The sequence below is a fragment of the Myotis myotis genome, unplaced genomic scaffold, assembly GCF_014108235.1.
Source record: "Myotis myotis isolate mMyoMyo1 unplaced genomic scaffold, mMyoMyo1.p scaffold_m19_p_15, whole genome shotgun sequence".
Taxonomy (NCBI): Eukaryota; Metazoa; Chordata; class Mammalia; order Chiroptera; family Vespertilionidae; genus Myotis; species Myotis myotis.
Genome location: NW_023416319.1, coordinates 22,839,849 through 22,856,804, shown reverse-complemented (window position 1 = coordinate 22,856,804; position 16,956 = coordinate 22,839,849). Strand labels below are relative to the sequence as shown.

Here is a 16,956-nt window from a genome sequence, read left to right as displayed (position 1 = left end):
GCCATTTTGGAGATGTGTATTATGGGGATAACTAGGAATGTGCTCTAATTTGTAAGAAAAGGAAATCATTCATGTATGCTTGGGAGACACCTCACATTGATGTGAGCTGCCAGAGTGTCAGGCACCTGCTTTAAGAGCTCTTTCCACAGAAGGCCCAGGCAAGCTCTGCCGGCCTTCAGGTTCTGAAGTGGAATTCAACAGCACAAACCCCTGGATGGCAGGACCCCTGACCTTTCCCCCTCCCTCACCCACAGCCTTCTCCTTAGAACCAGTCCAAAGGTGACAAACTAGCTGAGCTGTCAGTGTGAAGTTTCATGGTTTGTTTTATGGTGCTGGGAATTTAGGGAGTAGGCAGCAAAGGAGGTCAGGATGGACGCCAAACTGCTTCAAGCCTATGCTGTAAGTAAATAGGCAAATTTGTGATCTTTTTGTTAAGTTGAGAGAACTACATATACATATACATATACATATACATATACATATACATATACATATACATATACATTTCTATATATGGTCTTATATGTATATTTATGATCTTATTTTACAATCAACCCAAGAGTCCAGGGTATATGCATGCAGCTATGTCTACAGAGAAAAGAAACTGCTTTTCTTCTTGGTGATTTTCATTACTTAATCAATGAATGATTATTAGTATGAAAAGTCCACGTATATTCTGTGTATCTCCAGCATCAGTAACAGTGATCACCATTGAACTCAGTGCTTATTGATCTATGACTGAGCAATTTACTTCATGCACATCAAACTAGTGTCAATATGGAAATGCTTTTTGCTGTTGTTAGAAATAACTGGAAGCATTCACTTGGGGAAAAGTAGAATCGAGCGAGCCTGCTATGCAATGAGGTGTGAGAGGGAGGGTTCTCCCTTTACCTGAAAAGCTATCCTTGTCTAAAGCCATGAGGTTCCTGGCTTGGTAGATATAGCAGCGCAGATGGTACATGTAGACTCCTGAAAAGAACAGGATGGAGGTTACTTACAAGAAACATCACATCACAAACTACTATTTTCCAGGAATATTTGCAGATAATAGCATGTTTCAGATCAATGGGTCACCCAAATCTACTTCTGCCAAGCAATGAACACATGTAAATCACTTCTGTTTCCTGTACACGGAAACATTTAAAGACCACAGGAAGCTCAATGCAAGTGTGTCCATCAGGAGATCATTCATGACTCCTGGTGTTGATTGCCTGGATTTAGGGCACTGCTTGTCATCACGACCTTTGAGAGGAAACTGGGTCTCCAGGCATTACGGAAATAGGACTTCCTATTCTAGTTCGGCACCAGATCTAGGAAACAGTTGTTTGTTCAAAGTTTCTTTGATATTTCAAAATCTTTATATTCTTTATCCTTATTTATATTAATACATATACATTCCCACCCCACCGTCACATCTCCCCACACACACATAATTTGAGGATAGTAGAGCACTGTGATTCACCGCACAGATTCTACACTACATGAGCTCAAATCTGGTCTCTATTGCTTACGAGCTGTTAAGACCTCAGTCAAGCTATTTAATCTTTCTGCACTGCAGCTTGCTCACCTGTACGATGGGGACAATAATAGCCCCTCACATATGTACAGTGCCTGGTACCTGCTAAGACTTATATAACGATTTGCTATGATTATTATTACAAAGTAGGTCTGCCTCATTCTAAAATTCCTGAAGGTTATCATGGAAACCAACCTTTACTTAACTGTTTGAATATTTTTTCTCTCATTATAATCACGTATTGGGGGGCTTAATAGACAGGATGAGTACAGAGTATACTGAACAGAGTATGTTAAAATGAGTGATGTGACCACTTTCTACACCAAATATGATTTTAAAGCTGCATTTAAAAAATCCTCTTCCTCAATCAACCAAAGGACTTGTATGCATGCATATAAGCCAAACCAATGGACACGGACAACAGGGGATGAGAGCATGATTGGGGGGGGGTGGGGGGTGAATGGGGGGATGAGGACACATTTGTAATACCTTAACCAATAAAGAAATTTTAAAAAAATCCTCTTCCTCAAGTGATGAAAATGAAGGTACATTTTTATTATATTTGGTGATTTAAAGAGTTTTCTTGAGATAAAAATCATACTATCAGATGCATGAATACATGCTATAGACTTACTGTCAAAAATGCAGGAAACAATGGGAGTGTTGGCCCCGAACACAGTGGTGGCGCTGTGCTTCTGCTTTTCCGCGCTTTTTTCATCTCCGTCCTCAGTTGTGTCTGCGCCCTAAGGAGGCAGAAATTCAATGAGGCATGCCGACAACTGGAGAGGCAAGAATTACCGACAAATGGAACGGTGGTTGTTAAAAGAGAGTTTTCTCATCCAATCGCGTTATTTTCAGAGACGAATATAGCCCAGGACAGTAAGCAACGGTCACTGAGCTGAAAAGGGATAGAGCAGGAAGGTGAAGCCAGACCTTCTACCTCAAGTCCAGGCTTATCACACCCTGCCACTGAAAGAGAAAGAGAAAAGAAAAAGTGTGAAGGGTAAATAAGGGGGTTAAAAGGATGCGAGGAGGAAGAGGAAGAGCATCGGAAGAGGAACACAGCTGGTCAGTGCGCAGAAACGTAAGGAAAGGCTGTTCCTGATCACCACATTGTTTTAGGTCAATCACCACCACTTTACTAATCACTCCTTCCATCTGCTTTTTCCCTCGCTGCCTTCTTCTTCTTTTTCTTTTCTTTCTTTCTTTTTTTTTTTTTTTTTTACTATATTTTTATTGATTTCAGAGAGGAAGGAGAGGGAGAGAGAGATAGAAACATCAACGATTAGAGAGAATTCTGATTGGCTGCCTCCTGCACGCCCCCTGTTTGGGATCAAGCCCACAACCTGGGCATGTGCCCTTGACAAGAATCAAGCCCAGGACCCTTCAGTCCGCAGTCTGACACTCTATCTTCCTTCTTTATTGTACTTCCATGTGAATTATTCTCTAATTCTGTCAGCCATCCTTCTGTCCTCCCTCCCTCCTCCCCCATATCTGTATATTTAACACTCTCAGTTTGTTGAACAGTTGTAGTTTACAAGCTATGATCCAAGACCCTGTGCCTTGGGTGTTAATAGATGTACCTGCAACAAGGGTTTGGGAACAGATCTATTTGGGAAATGTTAGGTGAAACAACATTAAATAGGTGTGTAAACAGGTGTTAATGGTGCACTCATTCTACAAAAACGACTGAGCACATAGGATGTGGAGCTTTCTCCCACATTATATGCAGTCCTGCAGTCCTGGAGGAACCTCTGTGAAATCATGGTGTTGTCTCCAACACTCATCTATTCTTCCTCAACCAATGTTATTTGAGGTTTGCCTACTTATTACTTACAAGGGCACCTTCAAGTTTAAAGATGGCAGCTGCACCATGTGTTTCTGAAGGAGCCATTTTTCTCCTCCAGCGTCTGCGGCGAAAGGTATCTGAACTACGGTGTTTCCAGTGAAACTTCCAGCCAATTAAAGAAGCATATTCCCAGCCCTCCTGGTCTTCAAATTCTTCCATGGCCTAAAACAGGAGTAAAAGTTTTAATGCTGATCATCATGATCATGACCATCATCCTTATATTGATAAAGCAAACTATTTGGTCAATCAATAAATCTGTGTTGGAAATCATCTCTGTGCCAAGCACTGTGCTAGGAGCCAGGCACACAACAAACAACAAAACAGACAGGCTGTCTGCCCTTGCAGAGCTGATAGGCTATGGGGATATAGAGATAACCAGACAGTTCCCATGGAATGAGATGTTACCAAGGTGGTGGCTGTACTATCAGGAGAGGCATCTTACTCAGACTTTGTGGGTGGGTGGATGGGTGAAGCAAATGGACTCATTCTCAAGTTGCTTTCTTCGTCCTCACTTCATTAGCTCATAAGAAAACACTGCTATTATGATATAGTTAGAAACCATTATTATCTCCATTATATAAAGGAGGATAAATGATACCATCCTCCCCAGGGTTTAAATATCTTGTTTAAGCTAATAGTTGCCACAACTAATAATTACATGAATATCAGGGTATATTACTCCTGTAATAATTAATAACTGAGTATAGTACTTTTTATCTTAAAACTATTTACATATAAAAGGTCTCAGTTTTCAATATTCGATTCAATTCCCTCAACAAATATGAGTGCCTAGATGTGACAGGAACTGTGCCAAGAGCTGAGGAAGCAATGATGAGAAAGGCAGAAACATTTTAGTGGTGGGAATTTTATGTAAACATCTTAAAAGTCTGACTAGATTTAATAAGTGTAGAATACTACTGCGTAACATTGGATTGTAGAAATAAGAACTCCATGTGGGTTAATATCATGTAGGGGTTATTTTTTCAACTTTGAATGAACAGAAAATCCAGGTCAAGCACAGTCTTGTAATTGGCCCTCTAGTCGTGCTAACAGTAGCACTGAAGTAGTTCACGTAGCTAGGAGTGAGGCAGATTAGGGAACATGATCAAAGTCTCTACAAGACCCTGGCAGAACGGGGCCAAGTTCCCAGTCCTCTGACTGGTGGCTCAGCGTTCTTTCCACATCACCTTGGTGTTCTCACAGGGAAGGAGGACGTCAAATGCCTCTAGAAATTCCTCACCCCATTAGGATAGGGATAATCAAACAAATACTCATTGATCAGCTCATTCAATTTATCCCATCATTTATTAGGAACAAGTTCCTGAGCTGGCAAGAAGTATACAAAGATGACCATGGATCCATCTTTGTGCCTAAGAAGCTCACCATCTAATAAAAAGTAACTTCATTCATCATACCTACTGTGTGAGTTAGGAACTTTGTGGGATAGAAAAAGTTCTCGTTAGGAATTAGCCTAGCTTGGGTTCAAACACCAGTTGTATTGGTTACTAGACATGTGACCTAGAGCAAGTCTATTTAATCTCTGTAAAATGGGGATAAAATGTCAACCTTGTGGATGGTAGATAATGCATGTTCAGTCTCTAGCATTATAAAAGACATACAAAATGTGCTGCTTATTACTGTTATTCGTATTATTGTTCCACTTCATTTATTATTATTCCATTTAAGCCCTACCATTCCCTAATTTGCAGCATGATGTGATACCCATTTTGCAGATGAGAAACAAAATGAAGTCAGGATTTGAATCCTTATGCCTCTTATTCTAAGTCCTGAGCTATTGCCACTATTCCATTATGCTACCAAATAACTTCTGTTTCTGGTACTACCTCTTGAGTGGTTTGCTTTTAACCACCATCTACTTCTGCCTCTTGTACTGTGCTTTATTCTTAGATACATTCAATTACATTCAATATTTAGCCTGCCTCAGAATCACCTTGTTGCTGGGCTCCACCCTCAGAGTTCCTAGATTAGCATGGCATTTCTAACAAATTCCTGGGTGATGCTGTTGTTGATCAATCCGGGTAAGGAGCACACTGAGAACCCTGGGGCAAGGCAGTAGGCCCTTGAGTGGCAAATGGCTTCTGTAGCAACAGCTAAGTGGACTTCTGTGTGGTCTGGAAGGCAGGGCCCAGCCCAGGTCCCTCCCACTGCCCCTCTTACCTTTGCAGTACTGGCAGTGGATTGTGTTGAATCTTTCTTGCGTTTTCGGACCAGCCTTCGTCGTCTATGAGTATGATACATTTTCTCTGCCGCAACCCAGGATTTGGGCTTATTATCAGGAGGAATAGTAATTCCATACTCCCAGCCTAGAACAGAGAGTGTGAATGGTTATCCAAAGGAGATACACTTGCCAGATGGCCAAATAAACTTTCAGGAAACATTCAGTCACTCTCTCTGCCCCTAAATATTCTCTACCATCACGACTGAATGCCACTGTTCCTTTCAAACTGAATATGGCATTATCCCCCTGGCTCCCTCTTCCTTGGTGGCCATGGGGTTCCCCGCCACTTTTTTTTTTTTTTTACCTCCATTCATTCATGGTAATTGAATGTATCTAAGAATAAAGCACAGAACAAGAGGCAGAAGTAGCTGGTGGTTAAAAGCATGCCGTCTGTGCGGTCACACAGCTTGAGTTCAAATCCCAGCATCCCCACATGCCAGCCATGAATTAAAAAAAGTTTCTTGCAAGTTAGCAAACCTGCCTATGGCCTAATTTCTCCAGTATCATGCTAAAACACCCAATTTTAAAAAAGAATTCATCAATATAATGCATGCAAAGCACTAGGGCCGTGCTCAGCATGTAGGTTGTGCTCAGTTAATGTTAACTAATATTACAAGGCCCATGCATGTGTCAGGATCAGCAAAGAACTGGAAATCTATTTGAAAGCTAGGTGTTTCTGTGTACTACTCCATCTTACAAGAAAAAAAAATCAGGGTTTTCTTTTTTGATAATTCCAAATGTTATAGTTTTATTTAAACTGTTCATAGAAAAGGATACACACCATTAGCAGAGGCTACGTCAGTACTCTGCATTCTTGTTGAATAGGACTTTGAAGGTAATTTATAGTCTCCAGGGAGGGAATGGGGTGTGGTTAGAATAGAGAAAATATCTCATTATGGACCTCTGGCATCCCAAAGTCCAGCCACCTGGCCCCCTTGCCTCACATTTTTATTCTTGACAGTCCCCCACCCTGCACCTGTCCAAGCACTAGCTTGTCCTTCAGATTTGGCATCTGAACCGTCACAAGTAAAACCACATGATCTGGTTGTCACAGACAAACCAGCAAGGGTAAGACCCCTCATTCCGAAGGAAACTTTACTCTGGCTAACCAGAGCTGGGCTGCAGAGCCCCTAGTCAGAAAATAAACTCACATCTTACCTTTCTCTACTAGGCTTATCGGGGTGATCATTCCATAAGGTATATAAATGTCTAATCACTATCTTGTACACCTGAAACTATTGTCAACTGTAATAAAAAATGTAAATAATTAAAATAAAAAAATGAAATAAAATACTACCTTTCTCATCCACTGCACGATTTATGTCATATACCCAGGCATCGTCTTCCCACTTCCAACCTGGAGGGCACGTGAGCTCACTGGGTGATGCTGCTTTGTCACCGTTCTTTAAAAAATAAAAATAAAAATTAAAAAAAGGGCAAAAACATGAAGACTTACAACTAAGCCATAATGTGATCTAAGATGCAAAGATGAGATATGATCCCTCACCTTAACTATGGTATTCACATGGTAACTGAGATAGCAGCTTAGACATGAATCTTACTCAGAAAAATCTCTAATCTTTATTTAGACACAATTACTATACAAAAATTAGTTTAAAAAGAGAACAGCCTCTGTTTCCACCATTAGGGGATATGTTAGGTGGAACCATGGGAAATTGTTTTTGCAGGTCAAAATGGTAAAATATCAGCAGTTTCATATGGTTCAATTTAATATTATGAAACAGTGTGACTCTTTTTACGAGGGGCTATATTGGAAAGAACCCATCAGAAATGGGTAAAGCATGGAAAACACATGTCTTCAAGTATGGGGTAATGGCGCTGGAGGTTGTAGATGATAATCATGTATGATTGAAGAAAGTTTATTTTAAATATTGACTTCAGTTCTGCACAAAAAGTGATGGAGTGTTATGGGGGGGAAAGCTCATAGTAAAAGGAAGTAAAGGGGGGGGGCATAAACATATGGAGAAATACTCAGCTTTACTTTAAATTAAGGATGTGAAAATTAATATAGCAACAGGATACCAGTTTTTCAAGTATGGTCAAAGATGTTAAAGGGGGATGGTGAGTGTTTAGAAAACAGCCCTCTAATACACTGCTGCTGGAAATATAAATTTATACAACCTCTTTGAAAGCAGTCTGGCAATATTTATCAAAACTTTATGTGCATCAAAACCTTGACCAAGCCCATCTAGGGATGTCCCCTACAGATCAACTTTCACAAGTGAATAACAATGTATGTCTAAGAACATTTACTGTCACATCACTTATAAATGCCAAGACTTGAACAAACTCCTATATGTCCACAAAAAGAGCGTCAATTAAATTATACTGGGTGCATATACCAAAACACTGCAGGCATTTTTTCAAAAGCTCATTAGAGCAAGGTGATTCTGGTCGGATTGTGCAGATCGACTGCAACTCATTTCTTTAACTTGTAATAAAACACGTATTAAAGATTCCAAAACCAAGACTTCAAAATCTGATAAGAGCAAACCTAGATTTTAAAGAGAAAATGTCTTTTCTTTCTTGGGGGTCCATAAATATTTCAAGTCTACTTTTACAACCATCTTTTCTCTAATAAAGGCTAATATATATTAACAGAAACAGAAAAAAAGAGCTTCATAAGAGCATTGGGTCTGGCAAAGAAAAAATGTACAACAGATGTATATGTATTGATATCAAAAGATGTCCAAGATATATTGTTATGTGAAAATTGCAAGTTGTAGAACTGTGCATGCAATTCTATTTAGGTGGGGAGAAAAGTTATCTACTTGTACATGAACAGAAAACTATGAATGGTTATCTCCGGAGAGTGAAATGTGGATCATGAAGAAGAATTACTTTTCATTTCCTTTTATGCTGTTTGAATATTTTAAAAACATGAGTCTTCAATTTGTAAATCTTTTAAAAACTATTTAAAAAAACATCAAATAAACATTTACAATTTTAAAAATTGCACAACCTTTACCATATACCAACATCTAGTTAAATAGGTCCAACGACTTTTCTACAGAAAATAACTATAGGTGCACTTGTGTGGCTTGTTATGGATGCAAGGCTGCTCAGAACATGAGACAGAGCAGAGGAGAAGGGGAAACCACGCCTGTGGTTAGTGGATTCACAGACCATGGGTCCAAACAGCTAACGTGGAAGGCTCTATCTCGGGAGCACGCCACTCACCGCGTCCGTGTAGGTGTCTTCTGCCGGCTTCCACTCGCCCCCGGGGTAGCGACTCTCATTCTGATATACTTCATCCGTGAACTCCGTATGACCTGCATCGGCCTCGGTCAGCAAGCTATGGGCAAAGCTCGTGTTACCAAGGGAGAATTGGTAGCTGACAAGCCCAACTCTTTCCAATGGTCCAGAACCATCTACAGCCTGGGTGGCACCAGTTCCCTCCTTATTCTGGCCCTGTGGGTGCTCCCCTCCAAACTCCTCTTTGTGCTAACAGCTTTTGACATTCGTTTGATAAAGGGGCCTGCTGGAACAATGAGACCTAAATTACAGAGAACTCCTCAGACTACCAGTAATTAGGGTGGGGACTGGGGAAAAGGATTGGGGGCAGCATCTTATAGGGACCTCAGATTCCATATGTCTGTTTCAGTTTAGGGCTGTTCAGATTTTTCTCAGCAAAACCCTTGGCTATCAGTTCAAAAGAATAGGCAGTCCTCCTTCCTCACTCACCCTATTTTAAAAAATGGAGTGGGAACAGTCTCGTGGGGCCAAGCGTGGAAATTCTTACTCATGGCTTGCTTGGTTTAGGTTTTCTGGATAGTTCCTAGGTCGGCAGCCAAACCAGGTCATTTAAGACTCCAACCTCCATTTGGGCACTTGGGAAACCTATACTGCCTCTCTGCCATGCCAATTTTCCTCTTGGATGTGAAACTATGTTGACAATCCATAGAGGGAAGTACAGAGGCTCCAACTTCGACTTAAATCTTCTGCCAGGTGTTCACTCAAGTGAGGTTTCTTTTTCCTTGACCGGTGCTACGTCTTTTCCCTGCTATATTCTCCCCTAGAATCAAGCACTGGAAAGAAGTCAGAAAACACAGCGTCCCAACCATTTGTATAAATTGGGTTCATCCATCACTTTTCTGGGCCCCAGAGAAGGAGAACAGAAGACCCGGTAGCTGCCTGTGAGGTCCCATTCAGCCCTGACAGGCTTTTACCTTCTGCTTTTTTAATCACAATGCCCCCTGCCTTTCCCTGTCCTCACTAACCTTTCTCCCTTCTGTCCAATTCAAATCTCATTTCCCTTCTCCTTACTAGCACCACAACTCCATCCAAAGTAAGCCGCCATGGGTTAAAAGCAATCATGGCCAAACACTGGCTCTTAACAGAGCAGACCCAGCACACCCATTTCCCTCCTTCCTTAATGCCTATGTGATTACAAGAAACAAATGTGGACAGAGATCGCAAACTAGTTCGAGGTAATAAAATCCAAGTTCACAAGCTTGGTTCCTTCACACTCAAGCACGCCATCATGAAGTGTGAGAGGAGGGACCTCCAGTCCTGATGCTGCAGGCAACACACATAAGCCAGGCTTTGGTTTTCCCCAGACTCCAGGGAAAACATGCTTGCTACTCTCTGCTGTTTTTTTGTTTTTTTTCCCTATTTTAATAACAGCTTTTTAAAAAATATATTTAATTGGTTTTTTACAGAGAGGAAGGGAGAGGGGTAGAGAGTTAGAAACATCAGTGAGAGAGAAACATCAATCAGCTGCCTCCTGCACACCCCCTACTGGGGATGTGCCTGCAACTAAGGTACATGCCCTTGACCGGAATCAAACCTGGGACCCTTCAGTCCACAGGCCGATGCTCTATCCACTGAGCCAAACCAGTTAGGGCATACTAATAACAGCTTTTGAGATATAATTTACACACCATACAATTCACCCATTTTAAGTGTTTCCTCTGTTTCTTACAAATATTCCAGCATAATAGTTGAGTGCCAGTTTTAGTGCCCAGACTAGACTCCTAACATTCACAATCTGAGTGCCTTTGGATAAGTTAATTATTCTCTCTAGGTTTCAGTTTCCTCATCTGTAAAGTGGAGCTAATACTATTATTTGTTGGGACATAAATCTCTGTGTGTCTTTTGCATTTCTGCACACAGGACCCTTAACTTTTGTTACCGACTATCTTTTCAAGGATGTTTACATGGGAAACAAATTTGGAAGACTGAGAGGATATTTCTTTATGGAGCAAAGAGCCAGCATGCTTATTACCTATTATAAAATGTTTGGGTTCCCCAAACTCAAGGTTCCTCTCCTGCCACATCACCCATTGCATGTGCAAGTGTCATCTGACTGTCTTCTTGTCTCCCTGTGGGAATTGGGGCTCAGAGAAGTAAAGTAAATGTTAAAATTCTGGCATTGCGATTGCTGTGGACAATAAAATCCTTTGTCTCTGAACCAGGAGTTTTGTATCTCCTACCTACCAGCATCCATGAAACTGGTAGGTTACTTTGCTAATCTTACAAGAAGGTAAAAATCTCAGATATTTGATAAATTTAACACTACCTATCTTGTAGGGCTGCAGTCTAGATTCAGTAAGATGATATCTGTGCTTGGCACATGGCTCGACACATTCACACAAAAAAGTTCTCAATAAATGTTAGTCTCAGGGTCTTCTTACATTTGTTTGCCTTGTATGGGACACTAATGATATCTTTCAAGTTTCTATGAATTTCTATAGACTTATTCTTGCTCATTGGGTGTTACATAAATGTTAAAAAAATGGTGGAGAAGATTCCTTTACCAATTTCTAGGGAAAAGCTTCATTGACATCATTTTTTTCAGAAAATGGAAAACTTACCTTCTTTCAGGATCAACTGTCCAGCTTCCTTCCCATTCCCAGCCCTTTGGAGGCAGAAAGAACTCCCTCTTGAGTTTTATTTTTCCGGTGACATCAGAAAATTTATGGCGACCCACTAATCCAGAAGTGCCCCATTTTCCAAACATAAGAGCTTGATTTTCATACTATTAAAAAAAGGAAAAATGGAGACACACCATCAGAGAGCAAGAAATAGAACCAGCCAATAAATTTTTAAGCCTAAGACTTAAGCTAAACAGTAATAGAAAGTGAAAAAGCTCAGAAGGTATGGACCAAACTTGGGCTGTTACTGATTCTGCAATTTAGGATAAATCTAAGACTCAGTGCTCCCAAATGTAAACCGGAGGCAATCTAATTCTATCTATATATATAAAAGCCTAATATGCAAAATCTCCCCTTGGGAGTTAGACTGACTGGGAGTTTGATAGCTTGCTATGATGTGCACTGACCACCAGGGGGTGGTGCGGAACGAAGAAAAGCCCTGGCTGGCAGCCGGGAGCCAGGGAAGGAAGGCCCCAGCCAGCAGCTGGCAGCCACTAGGAACACTACCCGTGCATGAATTTCGTGCACTGGGCCTCTAGTATTTCTTATAAAGTTCAAATGTGCAAATGATTGTGAAAGTGCTTTGTGAAGAATGGTATATCATGCTAATTGTTTCTATTATTATTTCGAATGGCTCCATATTGTTCTCTGAACCTAATCTTTTCGATACTTATAAAAAGTCCTCAGCTTATGAATATGCAGGCTTCTAAGTTTATTGCAAGCCTACTGCCTAGAAGTTGAGGCACATTTCCCCATAGAAAGAATACTATAACTGATGCTACATTTCCAGGCAATCCACAAAGAACTTGTCTGAAACATGAAAGTTGTTTAGCACCCAGCCTTTATGGGGCCTAAAAATTCTGAGCCTTCATCCCCACTGGTGGGTAGACCAAGACCTTTTTGGAAGCAAATTCAGTGGCAATGGCAGACTCTGGTTTACAGGTCACTTCTTTCTACGTTAGAATTTATAAATCTATAACGATCTGCCCTTTACTATGTCAACCATCATAAAAGGATTGAGATTTGCTAGAATGAGTGTCCCTGTTTGGATCCAGCGAAAAAGTTCCATTTGTCTGCTGATGAGCTGATTGAGAAGATGGTTGGCATAAGTGACAAGGGAGTTTTTGGCTAAAGGAGGAAGGAAGAAGCTTGAGTAGGGGCCTGATGGGGAAATTGGGTTCAAGGACACAATAGTGCCTGTCTCAGATATTGGCTCTGAGCCCTGAGAGGAGATGAACTTGAGGAAGAAAATAGGGAACCTGTTGCCACAGGGGCTGTCAGACTTGGGGGCATGTGCACAGCTCCTTTGGTTTCTAAGTGACAAGGACACAGGAAGAAGGAACAAGGCATTCCTACCACTTCTGCTTGGAAGCCAGCATGGCTCTAGTGAAATCCAGGTTAGAAGCTTGGCACGGACAAGAGGGCAGCAGCAATAGAGATGGAGCCTCACGTGGCTCTGAGGCTGTGGCCTTTAACTAGCAGTTGGGTGAAGGATTGTTAGCACAGGTGAAGCACCTCAGAGACTTCCAGAAATCTAGGGTGGGGAGGGATTTTGTAGAGAACTAAGGTCTGGTATTAGCACAGGAAGGAAAGAACCAGCGTTATTTTCATTATTGTTATTAGTGTGCCTCTACTGGTACTCACAGGCTGTTAGAATCAGGAGAAACTAGAGCTACACAGAACAAGTGAAATGGGTGGATTATCTCTTTATGGGAATTGAAACTCCAGTTCCTTCTAGGCAGGGAAGGGTCTGGAAATGGGAAAAGGTGGAAGGGAGCCCTGGACTGGTTGATCCTTGCTCAGTGCTAGCTTCTCCAGGCTTAGACCCAGCCACAAAGCTGGAAGGTAAGGTGGAAGCCAAGAAATGCTAGAGGACTGCAGAAGCAAGCTTCTCCTATGTGTGCCCGGATGAACCTCCACTTCACATTACCCATCTGACTGGACATCAGCATCCACCACTCAAGCCTCCCCCTGCAATCTCCAGCAGACCCTCTACTTATTCCAATTGCACTTCCAAGCCCGCGCTGTAAGGACTCTGTGTGTCTCCCATGTGTTTCATCATTTCTCAAAGTGGTCCACTGATACCCCTTATCCACCCACATTGGAATCACCTCTGGTGCTAATCCCTCACTCAGCAACAGAATCAGAATCCCTGAAATGGCTCTGGCAGTCAGCATGTTTAACAAGACACCCCATTTTACCAATAGATGATGAGATCCTTGAGGACAGGGCTTGGCTTCTTCATCACCTGCCTCTGTGCCTGGGATAAAGCCACTACTCTCTAAGAACTTGGGTAGAGGGGTAGATGGGTAGATGGACAGATGGATGGATGGATGGATGGATGGATGGATGGATGGGTGGATAGATGAATGGTTGGAGAATATGGGTGGATGGATGAAGTCTGCTATCATGTATTTATTTATTCATCCAATAAATATTTATGTATCAGGTACTGCTAAATGAATAAAATGTAAAAACTGAAGATAGCCCAGCAAGCATATAAGAACCACAATCCTGACCCAGTTGTCAGGTAGAGAGTTGGGCAGCAGGAACGTGTATAAACTAGCTAGGAAGAAGACAATCTCCCCATTTATTTGAGTATGAAGGCCCATCTGCAGAAGAATGGAGTTCATCTGAGAATTATTAAAAGAAACCCATTGAATACATATAATAAATTCACATCAAAAAGCACTTTGTGTTTAAAATAGTATATAAAGAACAAATCCAAATAATTTTTTTTAGCTGTCCAGTTTGTGAAAATTATTTTCATTGGTTTAATTGTAATGAGACTTTTAATAACCAAAAGTCGATTTTTAACTCAGTGAAGGTTTTACAAATTATCTCTATTGTCTTTGAAGTACTCGGGCAGCATTTTCTTTGGCCTCAAGCAAACCCGTGAGAAGGGAGTCTCCCGTGGTTGACAGGCTCCCAACTCCACGCAGGCTTCTCAAGGTCTGCACCTGTCCAGTGCCCTCACTCCTGGGTTGTCTTAGTGTGAATCACTCTGTCTGTGTCCCAATGTTGACAATAAAACCTCAAGTCAATCTTTCCCTATTCCCTCAGGCTCATGTCCCTTGGCTGGGATTTTAGGCGGTAGTGGTGAGGTTGGTGGTTTCAAATATGTGTGCTCCCCTAAGGATGAAAAGCAAATGTACCCCCACAAAGAGGAAAAGGGAGTGATGATGTGGAATGTACCATTTCAGCAAAGACAGTAAATGATCCCTCCGCGAAGCTATTGAACTTCTTCTCAACAGCACTTAAGCCCAGCCAGATGTTCACTCGCAACTCCACAGGCACCCTTGGTCCATTGCTTTTTTCCTGTGGATACTGTGAGATGCACAAAAACATGATACATTATGGGGGGCACAGCATGGGCTGTGACATGAACATTAAGCCAAAAGCTGGCCAAACATCCAACCATGGCTCTCACCAGAAATTTTATGTTTTCACAGTTAAAATATTTTTAAAAATATAAAACAGTATCACTTTGCTCTCTGATTTTTAAAGAAAGTACAGTTATATTGGATAAAAACATGCAACTTAAGTTAACATGTAATGGGTCTATTATTATTCTTTTAAAATGAGTTAATAAATATTTTTTAAATGGCTCACTTTTACTTTATAACGGTAAATATTAATAGTTACAATCCACATAAACAAAAGCTCTCTGGGGTCTTCAACAATTTTTTGTAGAATTATCCTTTTTGTGGAAAGGGGTCCCAAGACCAAAAAGAACCCCACTGAACTAAATAATTCCCTAAACTGGATAATGAGTATTAACAAAATCAATAAATATATCAAACATTCCCTTAAAAGCATTTTGCTGTTTATCCACTGAGCTCTAAAATCTAACACAGAGAAAACCACTCTGCCTCCTCTCTCACCCCCTGTGAAATTTTATTTATTAATCAGTTTGCTTCCACCCACTGCTGGGTCAATTATAATTGTGCTTCTATCTTAAGTAATATTTATCCCACCAAGAGGTACTTGAGAGAAAATAATCACTCCAGCTCTATTTTCACCCTAAAGAGCAATGAGTACATTTATTAAAAGTTAGCAGATACCTCCTTGTTTTAAGAGAACACTCTCCCCTGATTGTTTTTTTTTTCTCTTCTTGCTCTTTATTCTTCCCTCCCTCCCCCCCCCCCCAATCCAAAGAGCTCTTTGGGTTCAGTCCACGGTATTTAAAGGAGCCCATGACTCTAAAAATGCCTGGAACCCCTGCCCTAAAGTAATAATTCCCCCAAATTTTCAATTTGAGGACCCGTTTAGTTAGGGAATAGATTCCATGGACTACCTATATGATATATACTTTTTTCTACTTCCAAACACTCCCTAGAAGGGAAGGGGAGAAAGGCATTGGTTTGCATGAGGCTTTAGAAATCAGTGGAAAATTCACGCCAGAAAGCAAAGCATTCACAATGCCATGTTAATATCAGAGTCCTTGATTGAATGCCAACAAAACTTGGACCACTCTCTGGGAATTCCCACCCCAGGGGAAGAGGCCAGAGTGGGCTGGAATTGATCACGGGTGCGCGCTTTGCATGTAAGTATTTCACATTACACAGCGATGAAGCCATACCTTCAGGAAGATGGTCTGGATCTTCCCACAGTACTTCCCAGATGCAGTCTCCCCGCTGGTGGAGTACAAAACCTGATGTGCGGGAATGCGTGCATAGGCCAGTCTTTTCTCTCCCCGGATCATCCAGATGATAATGTCAGGCATACTGTTCTGAGGCTGGTCACGTGGGTGGATGGAAAAGGAAGCACAGCTAGCATTAGTCTAAATGCACATGGACTTGCAGGCTGGATCCGCAGGGCTCCACTTGGCAAAGAAACATGTGGTCAAGGATTGCTTGGCCCACATTCCTGAGTCTCACATCTTTCAGGACCACACTGGGAGCCCACAGGGCGAGGAGAGGCTGGGGATGGCCAAAGGGCATAGCGCGAAGCAGAAGGGGGCTTCACCTGCCCAAAGGCCTGCCTGCTCGCTGGGCTCCAACAGGTATTTTAGGAAATATCACCTCTTATCTTGCCCATTGTTTGAAGAAAGCCATCAACAGTAGTCAAAGGGCTACAAATTTCATATATTTTCCAAATATGAAATATTTGCTTAGTTTTTTAAAACCACTTTTTTTATTATAAAGGTAATACAAGTTCACTATAGAAAATTTGAAAGCACCAAAGTATAGAAAGTAGAAAATAAAAATTATCTGTAATCACATATGTTTTTTCAAATGGATTTCTATTTACCAATACATTAGTCCCCCGGCCCACCTCTGAAGGTCAGTAGGCGGGGTCCTCCGTCCCTTGCTCTTTCAGTTCACAGAGGTTAATGGCAATCGAAATTTATCCAGCCCTTACTGTGTGCCCTGCACCGTGGTAAGCCCCTGACACTCATCATCCTCTTTAATCTTTATGAAACAGTGCTGTGAAGTGAGTACTACATTTACCT

At 41.4% G+C, this 16,956-nt stretch overlaps 1 protein-coding gene across 8 annotated transcripts in view; it reads right to left on the bottom strand.

The window, feature by feature from the left end:
- Window positions 1-16,956, bottom strand: part of MYOF (myoferlin) — a 137,937-nt gene that overhangs the window by 38,057 nt on the left and 82,924 nt on the right. For all 8 annotated transcript variants that reach the window (XR_004972182.1, XM_036336582.1, XM_036336580.1 and 5 more), the window contains 9 exons: window positions 16,084-16,239; window positions 14,697-14,828; window positions 11,442-11,605; window positions 8,806-8,920; window positions 6,902-7,007; window positions 5,544-5,689; window positions 3,354-3,527; window positions 2,151-2,259; window positions 892-969 (listed from right to left, as the gene is read on the bottom strand). Coding sequence is in view for 7 of the 8 variants with exons in the window: in XM_036336582.1 (XP_036192475.1) it covers window positions 892-969; window positions 2,151-2,259; window positions 3,354-3,527; window positions 5,544-5,689; window positions 6,902-7,007; window positions 8,806-8,920; window positions 11,442-11,605; window positions 14,697-14,828; window positions 16,084-16,239 (1,180 nt within the window). In the remaining variant the exon portion in view is untranslated. The remainder of the gene's footprint in view (window positions 1-891; window positions 970-2,150; window positions 2,260-3,353; window positions 3,528-5,543; window positions 5,690-6,901; window positions 7,008-8,805; window positions 8,921-11,441; window positions 11,606-14,696; window positions 14,829-16,083; window positions 16,240-16,956) is intronic.